The sequence below is a fragment of the Electrona antarctica genome (assembly GCF_951216825.1).
Source record: "Electrona antarctica genome assembly, chromosome: 14".
NCBI classification, from domain to species: Eukaryota; Metazoa; Chordata; class Actinopteri; order Myctophiformes; family Myctophidae; genus Electrona; species Electrona antarctica.
Genome location: NC_136795.1, coordinates 9,332,407 through 9,346,232, shown reverse-complemented (window position 1 = coordinate 9,346,232; position 13,826 = coordinate 9,332,407). Strand labels below are relative to the sequence as shown.

The window sequence follows — 13,826 nt, the reverse complement described above, 5'->3', positions numbered from 1 at the left end:
TCTCTCTCTCTCTCTCTCTCTCACCCCCTCTCTCTCTCTATCTCTCTTTCTCTCTGTCTCTCTCCCAGGTTTAAGATGCTCTCTCAGGAGGAGGGGGAGTACTTCAATGTTCCTGTAGCTCCTGAAGGAGATGAGGAAGGCAATGAGGAACTACGGGAGAAGTTTGAGGTGTGTGTGCGCGTGTGTGTGTGTGTGCGTATAGGGGGGGGGGGCTCTATCCTCAAGTTCATAATCTTCAGACATTCAATGGGACACAGTCTCCAGAATGGTGAATAACTGCGTGACTTGGCTGTCCTACATGGTAAGGCTGTCCTACATGGTAAGGCTGTCCTACATGGTAAGGCTGTCCTACATGGTAAGGCATCTGTCCTACATGGTAAGGCTGTCCTACATGGTAAGGCATCTGTCCTACATGGTAAGGCAACACGTGCTATAACACATTCTGAGGAAGCCAGCAGGAGACTGTGTTACTCATGCATGTCTACTTGTATCCATGTATTCCATTACTGAGTGAAAACGGCCAACACATTTTGACACTATAAACACTAATGGTTAATGTATAGTTTGTTAAACGACTGTCATGCAATGAAGTACAGATACATTTTGTTTTACCGCGCACACTAGTGGTGTAAAGCAGTGGTTCCCAAACTTTTTCGTGTCAAGGACCCCCAAATCAACATTTATTAGGCCACGGACCCCCCATTTGAATACATACAGTATGCCAGTTTACGGCTCTAGCAGTGATTCCGAAACATATTAATTTCATGGACCCCCAGTTTCACAGGCATTATACTACGGACCCCCGATTTAATGGCATTTCTATCTCTGGTACCCCAATTTATATTGTAAAACCACTGTTAATTTAACTCAGAGAGTGAACAAATGCCATTTGTACACTCTCTTGAGTTACAGACCCATAAGGGTCCATTTGGTTCCTTATATCTCTAATTGAGCTAGGTACCCCCTGGAACCCCCTCAAGTACCCCTAGGGGTCCCCGGACCCCACTTTGGGAACCCATGGTGTAAAGTAACCAAGTATAGGCCTACATTTACTCAAGTACTGTACTTACAGTTAGTACAAATTTGAGGTATCTTTTTTAATATTGCCAAACCGCACCAATGCAGCTATAGTCGCAACTTGAACTCTTTGCAACAAAACAGTTTTTAAGGTCAATCGCACCAATGCAACTCCTTGCAAGTGGGGATAATGGTTGCAAGTAGTTGGCATGGCAAATCATTGGTTTGGAGATGGTTTTAGAGCCAAATATTATGCTTTTACTCGATCTACAATTATTTGAAAACTTTAGTTACTAGTAACTTTGTAGATTTTGATTATTATTACAAAACAGATTAACCACGTCAGCCCTATATACACAGTTGGCCATTTAAAAATAGAAGATGTACAAGCTCACAATGCGTTGCCATGCAACACATTGTGAGCTTGTAGATCTGCTATTTTTTTCCAACCTAAAACATGATCATCAGGTCTTATTGTTATATAAGGAGGAAGAATTTCTTCAAAAAAGTGTACAGTATTTGTTAAAATGTCGTTTTTATGTGGGCACCCCCACCAGTTCATTAAGTTTGCCTGGTGGGTGGTGATGGGTGGTGATCCACCTGAACTTAAGCCGCACCCACAGCTGTAGTTGTATGATAAAGGGGGAGGGGTTAGGGGAGGGGCTGATAATGTGATGTCACTATATTACTGTTTTTTTCATTCATTCAACTAGTATTTTCACATGCCTTTCTGCAGTATTGATACTTTTACTTGAGTAAAGAAAAGTAAAAACAAAAGTGTATTTTCCCATTCAAAGAGATTTTGAACCTTCAAAGAGATTGAGATCTGTCGCTCTCCCACTGTTCAGAGAGCTAAGATTGGACCCACGAAGAACAGCGAGGGTTCAGCGGCCAATGCGGCGGCCCGCTATGATGCCAATGGCACCCGAGATCGCATCAAACTCTCTGACTTCAACTTCCTTATGGTGCTGGGCAAGGGCAGCTTCGGCAAGGTAAGTGCTGCTGGTGTGTGTGTGTGTGTGTGTGTGTGTGTGTGTGTGTGTGTGTGTGTGTGTGTGTGTGTGTGTGTGTGTGTGTGTGTGTGTGTGTGTGTGTGTGTGTGTGTGTGTGTGTGTGTGTGTGTGTGTGTGTGTGTGTGTGTGTGTGTGTGTGTGTGTGTGTGTGTGTGTGCATGCGGCACTTACTCCGACCTTGCACTTTGTAAGTCGCTCTGAATAAGAGTGTCTGTTAAATGCCTGAATTGTAAATTCTAATTATGTATGTGTGTGCATGTTTATTCATAGACGCATCTACGGGGGTGTATGTGTGTGTCTATTGGTCTAGTGAGTATGTCTGAACTGTGAGAGAGAGAGAGAGAGAGAGATAGGAGGGAAGCAATGAAGAATTGTGGGGAGAGAGAAAGAGATAAGCCAGAAAGAGATGAATAAAGGGAAGGAGAGAGGAAGAATGATGGGCGATATAAAGGAACAGAGAGAGAGAGAGAGAGAGAGAGTAAGACGAGAGACAGACAAGGTCCAAGGAGGAGAGAGAGCGACAGGGCGAGGGAAGAAGAGAGAAAGGGAGAGAGAACTCATTGTCTGTACCAAACCTGTGTGGCGGCAGCCTCCTGTTTCCATGGTAACAGGCATTTAAAGTCACACATATACGTCAATGTAGAGAGACATGAGTCACACACACGCATGTAAACACACACACGCACACACTCAACGCACGCACGCACGCACACACACACACACACACACACACACACACACACACACACACACACACACACACACACACATGCGTGGGAGGCTGCTGGTCTCAGAGCTGCTCTTTTATCTCAGTGTGTCTGAGGATATCTATATTATAATGCTGCTGCTACCGCTGTCGCCTCTCTGAACACACACACCCGCAAGCACGTACGCACGCACGCACACACGCACGCACGCACCCGCAAGCACGTACGCACGCACGCACACATGCACACACACACGCACACACCCACACACACGCACGCATGCGCGCGCGCGTGCACACACACACACACACACACACACACACACACACACACACACACACAGAAAAATTGTCTGACTAATTCATTAATAACCGAGCATAACATAATGTTCATAATCCCTGTATTTAAAACAAATCTACGTCTTCAGTTGTTCACACACACTAGATATAATTAAAGTCAACAATATGCAGTGAAATAAAGCAATACAATCGTTGGATGAACGCGTGTCTAGAGTGTAATGGATCTGTTCAGATGAAGTCAGTATGATCTCCAACATGTCACCCCGTATAGCCTGTCATGGTCAGTGCAATGAGCACAATATGAAATAGGAACCGAGCATATGAAATGGGTGAACATGGAGGAGGTGAAAAAAAAGAGGAACTTAAATCCTGAAAATAGGCTGTATCCTGACTTGACTTGGGAGAAGCTGGTCATTTGCATGACGAAATTGATAAGATAAGCAGCTGCAGGCTATTAACTGTTATTCTAGTTTAACTTTGTCTATAGGGAGAGGATTTTAAATAACCAATCATCCACGCTTGATGGGTGGGTGGGTGTATTTTTTTTTTTTTTGTCTTTTCTGCCTTTATTGATAGTATCATGTGAAGATGTACAGGAAAGAGGGAGGGAGAGAGAAGGGGAGAGACATTGCAGCAAATGTCGTCATGAACGGGACTCGAACACGCGACGCGCTGTCAGGCCAAAGCCTATATGTGGCATGCGCCTGGACCACTTGGCCAGCGGGCGCCCACGGTGGGTGGGTGGGTGTCTTGGTAGAGTTGGTAAGTGATGGCCGCTGGAGAGAAGCAGCCATGCCTCTGCTTTCGATGTCACGCTTCTGGGGACACTTTTTATTTAAAAAAATAGATATCATTGGGGGGATAGGTTTTATGGTCTCCGCCAGGCCGAAGGTGTGGCCGAGACTATGTTTTGCCCCCTGTCCGTCCGCCTGTGTGTGTGTGTGTGTGTGTGTGTGTGTGTGTGTCCGTCCATCTGTCTGTGAACAGCTAATCTCCGGCACTGTTGGCCCGTATTGAAGCAAAACTGTGCGCGCACACTCCTTGGATGCCAGAGCAGAACCTCTGCCCCAAATGTTTAATATCGGCCTGTTATAGCTCCACCAGGAGCCCCATTTTTTTAAATCTTTTTTTTTGTTTTATATTGCACCTACAGATTTTGTCCAAGCAAGTCGGTACACAGTATCTCTACAGTCACGTGATCAAGACAGATCATATTACATCCTGATTGGCTAAGATTGGCTTCCAAAGTTTGCAGGAGTGGTCCGTTTAACATGAAATGCCTCAAATCATAAACGCATGATTGCCGTGAAACTTTACACAAACATTCCCACTAGACCAAGGAAGAAATTTAAATCAGACTCATGGTGCTATAATAGGCCTGGACAAGCTCACAAGGACCCCACTTTGAGAACCAAACCTGGTGTGTGTGTTTGTGTGTGTGTGCGTGCATGCATGCATGCATGCGTGCGTGTGTTTGAGTGACTGGTTCTTGCAGGTTTATGTGACTTGGTCTCGTCCTTGTGTGTCTTTGGCCAGATGGTGTCCTTTCTCTGTCTCACATTCATGGAGTTTGTATTTACATATAGTCACACTGTCACCATATGGCTGACGCACGCACGCACGCACGCACGCACGCACGCACGCACGCACGCACGCACGCACGCACGCACGCACGCACGCATGCACGCGCGCACGCAAGCACGCACGCACGCACGCATGCGCGCATTCATATACAGATACAGACAAACATAACACGCATAAACTACAACTACTCAGGACAAGTGTAGGCAACGAACTGGCACTGCCCTCCAGAACACACACGCGCGCACACACACACACACGCGCACACGCACACGCACACGCACACGCACGCAATCCTACCTGGGCCTTACTGTCCTTCTGTGCTGTGGTCCCACTGGAGACCCAAACCCAGTAAACTCTCCATATTAGCATAGCTGAATATGTATAAACCAGACGCCTCGAAACCTCTTAACACAGCGGGAATTAGCCTGTTAGCTTTACTGCGTTGTTTCTTTTAGGATAGGATATAAAAAGGGCAATAACAGCATTGTATGAAAGTGACGTTACATTTCCAGGATACCAGATTAAAATAAGGCCTTGTTGTTGTCATTGTTGTTATTATATACAGTAGGTAATATTGTCTTTGTCGGGTAGAAGCACTCACGCACGCACGCACGCACGCACGCACGCACGCACGCACGCACGCACGCACGCACGCACGCAGACAGACAGACAGACAGACAGACAGACAGACAGACAGACAGACACACATGCACACAGAGCCTGTGTTGTTGAAGGCCATCTAGCCAATCTCCATAAAACTGTCAATGATCACTGCAAAACTGCTGTGCGTGTGTGCGTGCGTGCATGCGCGCGTGCATGTGCGCGTGCCCGCAAAGTATGCTGAAGCGAAGCGCCACAAGATGAAGCCAAAGAAATCTTCCATTGTGTGCTTTGACAGTGGCATGGGGCTATAGCCTTAGGTTCACTGGCATTTTTTTCATGCCCTCTCTCAATGCTTCTCTGTCGTCATTGCAGAGGGATTCACCAGCATGTAGGGTCGGGCTCAGAGTAATACAAAATGCAGACATTTTTATTAAAAACAAACAAGCGGGGCGTCCGGGTGGCACAGGGGTAAAGTTCCTATAATATACCGCTATGGGTGGCTTGTCTGGGCATTCTAAGAAATGTAATGCCGGGCGAGGAGAGTGATCTCTGTCACTGCAATAACGACTCCTATACAGTTAGTCAGGTGAGGAACTTGTCCCTGTAGCAACTACTATAAATATAGTCGTAGTAACCCCAAAAAATCTTCTAAATCCTAACAGTTTTCTGAAGATTCTATGTCAGTGGTGCTCAACCTTTTTCATGTGAAGGACCCCCAGAATGATCTGTATTTGGCCGCGGACCCCCCCCCCCCCCCCTCAGAAGCAAAGATATGAGTTAAAAACGTTCTCTGTGAAAGAATAACATATTCAAAGATGTGTGCTACATTTTCAAGATTTTTCTAAAATAGCAGATCTACAAGCTCGTAGCGCGGCACTCGGTGCCGCCCTATGAACTATGTAGATCTGCTATTTTTCAACAGCTAATAAATGACTGATAGAACCAGCACGTGACGACATGTGTACATTAGGGCATTAAGCAACTAGTCGACTAGTTTACTAGTCGACTAGTAAATCCACTAGTTGACCTTGTTGGTACTAGTTGACTAGTTGATAAGAAAAAAAAAAGAAAAAGTTTTATTTTTTACATAATAGGTAGTTAAACAACTAGTCGACTAGTAAACTAGGCAACTAGTCAACTAGTAAAAATGACTAGAAGTGAATGCCCTAGTGTACATCGAGGATACACATGTTTGTCACCCTCCCACATACTGCAACTACTGTAGTCGTAGGGTTAACAATGACCAGTGTTGGGTAACGTTACTTTCTAAAGTAACTTCGTTAGGTTTCTGGATTACTGCCATTACAAATAATGCCGTTACGTTACAAGATTACCTTCTGAGAAAAGTAACTTGTTCGATTATTTTTGCGTTATTTTGCGTTACTGAAAATTAAAGCCCACCCTCGAGAGAAATAACCCAAAAAACGGCAGCCTACCAGTGCTGCTGCTTGCTGCTGCTTGCTGCTTCACAACGCAGTGTGTAAACAAGAGCCGTGGTGTCACACCAGAAGTGGTGACCTAAACATACCAGCTAAACATACCAGAGCACCAGCACCAAGTATGGTCCTCTGTTACTAACTGCCGTGGGACATTAGGAGATACAAGAAGGGAAAGATACTGTAGACCGGAGCAAAGGGGGGTAGATGAAAGTGGAAGAATTGAAAGAATCCTCCTGGTTCAGAAGTAAAGTAGAAAGGGAGGACAAAAGGACAGGGATGGGGGAAAGGAAGGGGGTGTAGGAAGGAGATGTGTAGGAAGGATGCTCTGAAAGAGTATCTGACCTTGACAGAAGGAAACTTGTCTTTTACACACACCCGCACTCTGTGTGTGTGTGTGTGTGTGTGTGTGTGTGTGTGTGTGCGTGTGTGCGTGTGCGCATGTGCGTGTGTGTGTGACTCACACACGCGTGCACGTGTGTGTGGGTCCTGCAGGCGTGATTGCAAGCAGATGTTTTTCCAGATTTCTCGATTAAGGAGAACACGCGTCTGAATTGCTTGACTGCTGCCAATCTCTCTCTCGTGCAGCTCTCTCTTTCTCTCTCTCTCTCTCTCTCTCTCTCTCCCTATATATATATATATATATATATATATATATATATCTCACTCCCCCACTCTCCCTCCCCCTCTTCCTCTCCGTTTTCATTTTCATTCGTATCCATTTCTTTCCTTCGCCATCTTGCTCTTCTCTGCTCCCCTTCAGTCGCCTCCACCCTGAGCTCCTATCCTCTATACCTTCCTCCATTTTAATCTCTCTCTCTCTCTCTCTCTCTCTCTCTCTCTCTCTCTCTCTCTCTCTCTCTCTCTCTCTGATCCTCAGATCTTTAAGTAATCTGTCAGTCTGTCCACCCGCTTGTCTGTCTGTCTGTCTGTCTGTCTGTCATAGCAAAAGAGAAAATAACAGTGAAACAAGAAGAAAAAAAATCGTCCCTCTGTCTCTCTTCCTCAGAGGAGCAATGGAGAGATCATGACGATAAGGAATGAAGGAAGACTGCAAGAAAATCAAATAATCTTTATATTCTCACTCAACCCCCCCCCAACACCCCCCTCCTATATCTCTCTCTCTCACTCTCTCTCTCTCTCTCTCTCTCTCCCTCCAGGTGATGCTAGCAGAGCGTAAGGGGACAGACGACTTGTTCGCTATAAAGATTCTGAAGAAGGACGTGGTGATCCAGGATGATGATGTAGAATGCACCATGGTGGAGAAGAGAGTCCTGGCTCTGGCCGGGAAACCTCCCTTCCTCACAGCTCTGCACTCCTGCTTCCAGACCATGGTGGGACAGGGGCACGCACGCACGCACGCACGCACGCACGCACGCACGCACGCACGCACGCACGCACGCATAGATGCGCATGCTCATACATAGCTACCACACTTGCACAGAACAGCCAATGTCATTGTGTAGTGTGTCGGTAATTACTGGAGAACGAGGCTTTTTAAGTGTCTCTAAAATGGGTTCACCATTCCCTCCGTTCATGACTGACTGGGTAACTTTACTGTGACCCAATGGCCTCTGTCTGTCTGTCTGTCTGTCTGTCTGGCTGGCTGGCTGGCTGGCTCTGATAACCTCTCTCTTGTTCCTCTCTGTGTCTCTCCCTATACTATAGGATAGATTGTATTTTGTCATGGAATACATCAATGGAGGAGACCTCATGTATCAGATACAGCAGGTCGGCAAGTTCAAAGAGCCACACGCTGTGTGAGTACGCACGCACGCACGCACGCACGCACGCATCATAACAAGACCAAACATTATTATTGATTTGAAAAAAAAAACATCCTGTTTCCTTATTTTCGTTCATAAGTATAGTCAAAGCATTTTTCCCAGTTGTTTTCAAAAATCTCTCTCTTCATCCTCAAGTTAGCAGTCATCCTCTCCATGTCAAACATTGCAGAGTCTACTTGCAGCCAGTCTTCTACAGATGGAGATTCTGTCTGTAGCCATTAACGAGTAATGGCTTTTTTCCCCCCTGCAGCCATGAATATTTTCATAAGATACCTGTCACTTGCTGTAATTTCATCTTTGGTAAATCTCCCAGATACAGCAATAAACATGACTCTAATATTTGTATACCCAGAATCTCCTGTATTTTCTCCAAGACATCATTCCAAAACCATTCTGTATTTCAACGGTTGTCAACCATAGGTGGCATACACAGGTGTAATACATACATGTAACTATGGTTGTCCTGGTTCTCTAGGAGGTGTTGCTTGCCCACTCTGAGATCACATCTCTTGGGACGGATTAACCCCCACGACGGCCCCTGGGACGATAATTGTTTTGGGACCACCATAGCGCGAGTGCGTGCGTGCGGAATTTTCCAGGGCCACGCGGTCCAGTTTCCCCGAAGGGCCCCTGGGCCCCGGCCCCACCGGCCAATTCGCTAATTTGGCCCTGCTCTTGCCTCCGAACCCACAGCCATATCCTACCGCTCGTGGCTGACGCACACACACGCACGTACATGCAGTGTGTCCATTCTTAGGTTGATCTTATTAGCTGGGGTTTGAAATAGAGACAGCTCTGACCTTCACACACACACACACACACACACACACACACACACACACACACACATACACAATAACTCTGTTTCTACTAGCCTCCCAACTGTTTTGCTCCCTAATAACCATGGTTGTTTATTTGTGTGTGTGTGTGTGTGTGTGTGTGTGTGTGTGTGTGTGTGTGTGTGTGTGTGTGTGTGTGTGTGTGTGTGTGTGTGTGTGTGTGTGTGTGTGTGTGTGTGTGTGTGTGTGTGTGTGTGTGTGTGTGTGTGTGTGTGTGTGTGTGTGTGTAGGTTCTACGCTGCAGAGATTGCCATTGGACTATTCTTCCTGCATCTAAAGGGCATCATCTACAGGTATGCGCACGCACGCACACACACACACACACACACGCATCATCATCATTTTTTGACCGCGGTCGAGATCATGGATTTCACAATGCCACGCCAGACTTCCCGGTCCTTCATTACCATCCCCAGTTCCTGCTTACTGATGCATGCTAGCGATGCCATCAGGGAACGACAGTTTTCTACCTCTGGTCTGCTTTGAGGCATGCAGGACTCCAGAGAAGAAGGGAAGATATAATAATAATAATAATAAATGTGTTCTTCTGGATTGGACTAGTGAAGAAATACGGGGAAGGTTGCCGTATATTAGATCAGTCGATGGGTGGCTCTTCCAAGACAGATTTTGCGCTCTCATTAGAAGGCGGGTGTAAGTGCCATCCAACCGTTTCTCTTGTTTCTTTGAAAGTGTCCATGTCTTGGAGCCATAGAGTAGAATCGGCTCAACGGTCGCCCTAAATATTTTTAGAAATATAGTGCTTTCAAATTTGAGAAATGTATAATGGGGCTCAATGGCAGCTCTATGGCACGTCAAAAAAATACTTTCACCTAGAAACTCTATTCACACATTTTATAATTCAGCTTACTGTGGAGACACATGCTGGAACTTTTTACTTTGAAATGATTTGTAGTTTCTGAGTGATTTAACTTAAACGCCCAATGCATTCTCAATGGCAATAGCACAAACTTTGGCATGCTACTAGTCCTACTGTACATCAGGGGTGCCCACACATTTATGACGTGAGATCTACTTTCAAAATGACCAGCTCAACAAGATCTACCCACTGAAAAAATAAGTGTACCATTGCTGAAAATAGTTTAAATATATAATGTACCTGCGGGGGGTTTGGAATAGGGAGAAATTATGACAGGCAGTTTCTGCTGTCAAAATATGTCCCCCCCGTATTTAACTTAAACACCCAATGCATTCTCAATGGCAATAGCACAAACTTTGGCATGCTACTAGTCCTACATACTTACACCTAGAAACCCCATTCAAACCTATTTAGGTTCATCTTATGGTGGACATGTTTGCCTGAAAATAAATCTTTGAAATGTTTCATAGTTTTAGAAATATAGTGCTTTCAAATTTGAGAAATTCACAATGGGGCTCAATGGCAGATATTGGCACGTCAAAAAAGCACTTTCACCTAGAAACTCCATTCACACTTTTTATAATTCAGCTTACTGAATTTGTAGTTTCGGAGTTATTTAACTTAAACGCCCAATGCATTCTCAATGGCAATAGCACAAACTTTGGCATGCTGCTAGTCTTACATACAGTATGTTCAACAACAACCACAGTTCCTTCGGTCTTTACAAGGCTAAGGGTTATGATTAGCTCTGGTCCATAGCGTTAGAAGGAGCTAGGTTATGATTACATAACATAGCATTCATATAATGATTACATTACATTGAGCTACTGTAGTGTCACCAAACTGTGGATATAATAATGGGCAGGAGGGACTGCTACTGTACTGGATGTCACGGCAACACGTCTCCAATCTAAATTGATGAACAAACTACAGTAATAAACTCACCAATAGTGAGTCAAGTATTTACACACTGTAGTTGTCCCCAAAAAGTTGACGCTTTAAGAGACGAGATATTTACAAATGTAATATCAGGACTAACACACTTAAGTGCTGTACTGTACTGTACTGTACTGTACTGTACTGTACTGTACTGTACTGTACTGTACTGTACTGTACTGTGCAAATATTGTACAGTCAACACAATATCAAGGGAGGTAAGAATTTGCAGCTCAAGCCTGCAGGTCTAGTACAGAAAATGTTGTACTTTCCCCCCAGACAAATTATTCCTAACTGACTGTATGTAATGTAATGCTCCAGTTTAACAAATGGAAATCATACATTAAAATGAACCAGTAAAAAACGCAGACCTACAAGCTCAAGTTTGTTGCGATGCGTTGTGAGATTGTGGATCATGTTGAATGTGAACATAGTGAATGTTCCCCCATGCAGAATACGGGGGGTCAAGTGGTACAATTTACAGTATATATTTGACTCTTGCATCCTGTAGGGACCTGAAGCTGGACAACGTGATGTTGGATTGTGAAGGGCACATAAAGATAGCAGACTTTGGCATGTGTAAAGAGAACATGGTGGATGGAATCACCACCAAGACCTTCTGTGGAACACCAGACTACATCGCACCCGAGGTACGTATTATACAATTTGTTGAATTACTCTTTGGCTTTGTAGAAATATGGCTAGAGATGTGGGTTTGGATGGACTTACTGTAACTTTGGACATCTGTGTAGACATGTGTCTTCATGTAGTTGTAGATTAGAATGATAGGGCATCTTTACAAATGGAACCAAATGGACCATTAACTAAGAACACTAAGGAACAGACCAAGTACTGTATATAGACTATAGAGCGTTATATTAGCGGACCACGGCCAATTACAGTAAGTATATAGGGTTTAATTGGCTATAAGGGCTACATTTTTACACTGCAACGCGATACTTCAATCAATAAAACGTGATTTTTAGTCGATCTTTTTTTTTTCGTGGGATAAAAAAATATTTAAGACAGTAGTACTGACTGAAGCTCATAAGCACAAGGCATGCCTCTTGGATGAGCGGTAGAAATTTCATGCTTGAGACCCGGGTTTGCAATTTTGCATTCCGAGTATAAGACATGAATAGTTCCAGATTGCAGCTTCAAATGACCGCTGATCATTTTGACAGTACAGAAGTGAAGTGTTTCCAAATGGGCCTTTCCATATCAGCGCTTCCCAAACACTGGGTCGGGACCCATTTGTGGGTCGCGGACACATTTTTATCGGTCTCTTTAATTTTTTTGTTTCCTACATTTAGTTTAAAATTATTGTTATTTTAAAAATTTTCAAAAAACATGCAAAAATTTAATTTTGTCATCAATTAAAAACAAAATTCAATGACTTGCTTGTAGATCTGCTATTTCCACTAGTTTGGGTCCCGGGCAAACATCTAATTTCTCTTTTGGGTCACGGGCTAAAAAGTTTGGAATCCACTGTTCTATAGTATATTGCTCGGCGTGCTGATCACTCTCCACGGCTGAGCTGGGGTTGTGAACATGCTGCTGTTGTTAAACAGCTTTTCAGCTCAAAGAATATAGGCCTACCATTCTTTTGATCAGATTTTTAATCCACTATGAAACGAAAGTGCCGTGGCGTGAAGTATAACAGCAAATGTATATGCAGTGTCGTTGATTTTCTGGCACTAAAACGTGACATTTATTATTATGCACAAGTTGGAAGGAAGACAGAAACTGTAAAAGAGCGGCTTCAAATCCATTGTTAATTTTAACACTCAATGTCTTTCTTTCTTTTATTACTGATTAGAATTTGAATATTGAACCATCACTTGACAGTCTCCGAGAGAGAGAGAGAGAGAGAGAGTATGCGTGCGTGCACGTGTGTGTGCGTGCACGTGTGTGTGTGCGTGCACGTGTGTGTGCGTCTGTGTATTGGCCTACATTCACACATGCCAATGCTGTGCTGACCACTGCATTATTGATGCCGTTACACTACTGTGTGCTTAGCCACTTAAGCCCCACATACTAGTCTATCATGTGAGCTTGTAGATTTCTTCTCTATTTCTATTTCTATGCCCAAATGACTGAATGAATACAGTACAGTTGGAGGCCATCGATATTGTCCTTTTCTTTTTGCTGAGGTTTGCGTGATCTGTTTGCGTGAAAAGGACAGTTAACCCATTTTGGGCGGGAACCCCTTTTGGTGTTTTAAACTATGTTATAATTTAGCTATTGAAAAATAGCAGATCTACAAGCTCATAGCGCGCCACCGAGTGGCGCGCTATGAGCTTGTAGGTCTGCTATTTTTGAAAAATCGTGAAAATATTTATTTCAGAAAACTGGAGGATTTAGAAGGATTTTTTAAAATGTTGAGGTCAGTATTACGAACCTTATGACCATATATGGGGTCTTGGCTCCAAAGGAGTAATATATGAGTGCTGTCAAGGATCACAAACCCATTCAAGCAAAAGTGTACATTTATTGAGAAAAAGGTTTCATAGGGCAAGCGTGTATATATATCATCAGGGTGGCTAATGCTAAAATAACAAACAAAACCCCCCCAACCCTACCTAGAAAAGAAACAATCCTAAACTACACCAAAAAGAAAATTACATTCTAGGCTCCCTGACTAAACAGAAACAATGGGCCAAAACTGGGGCAACGAAAGAAAATAGCAGCACACCCTTACCATACAGCTTCCCTTAATTCTTATGAC

At 44.1% G+C, this 13,826-nt stretch overlaps 1 protein-coding gene across 1 annotated transcript in view; it reads left to right on the top strand.

The window, feature by feature from the left end:
- Nucleotides 1-13,826, top strand: part of prkcbb (protein kinase C, beta b) — a 164,076-nt gene that overhangs the window by 116,279 nt on the left and 33,971 nt on the right. The window contains exons 11-14 of the mRNA XM_079521676.1: nucleotides 7,820-7,993; nucleotides 8,328-8,419; nucleotides 9,516-9,578; nucleotides 11,610-11,748. Of these exons, the coding sequence (XP_079377802.1) occupies nucleotides 7,820-7,993; nucleotides 8,328-8,419; nucleotides 9,516-9,578; nucleotides 11,610-11,748 (468 nt within the window). The remainder of the gene's footprint in view (nucleotides 1-7,819; nucleotides 7,994-8,327; nucleotides 8,420-9,515; nucleotides 9,579-11,609; nucleotides 11,749-13,826) is intronic.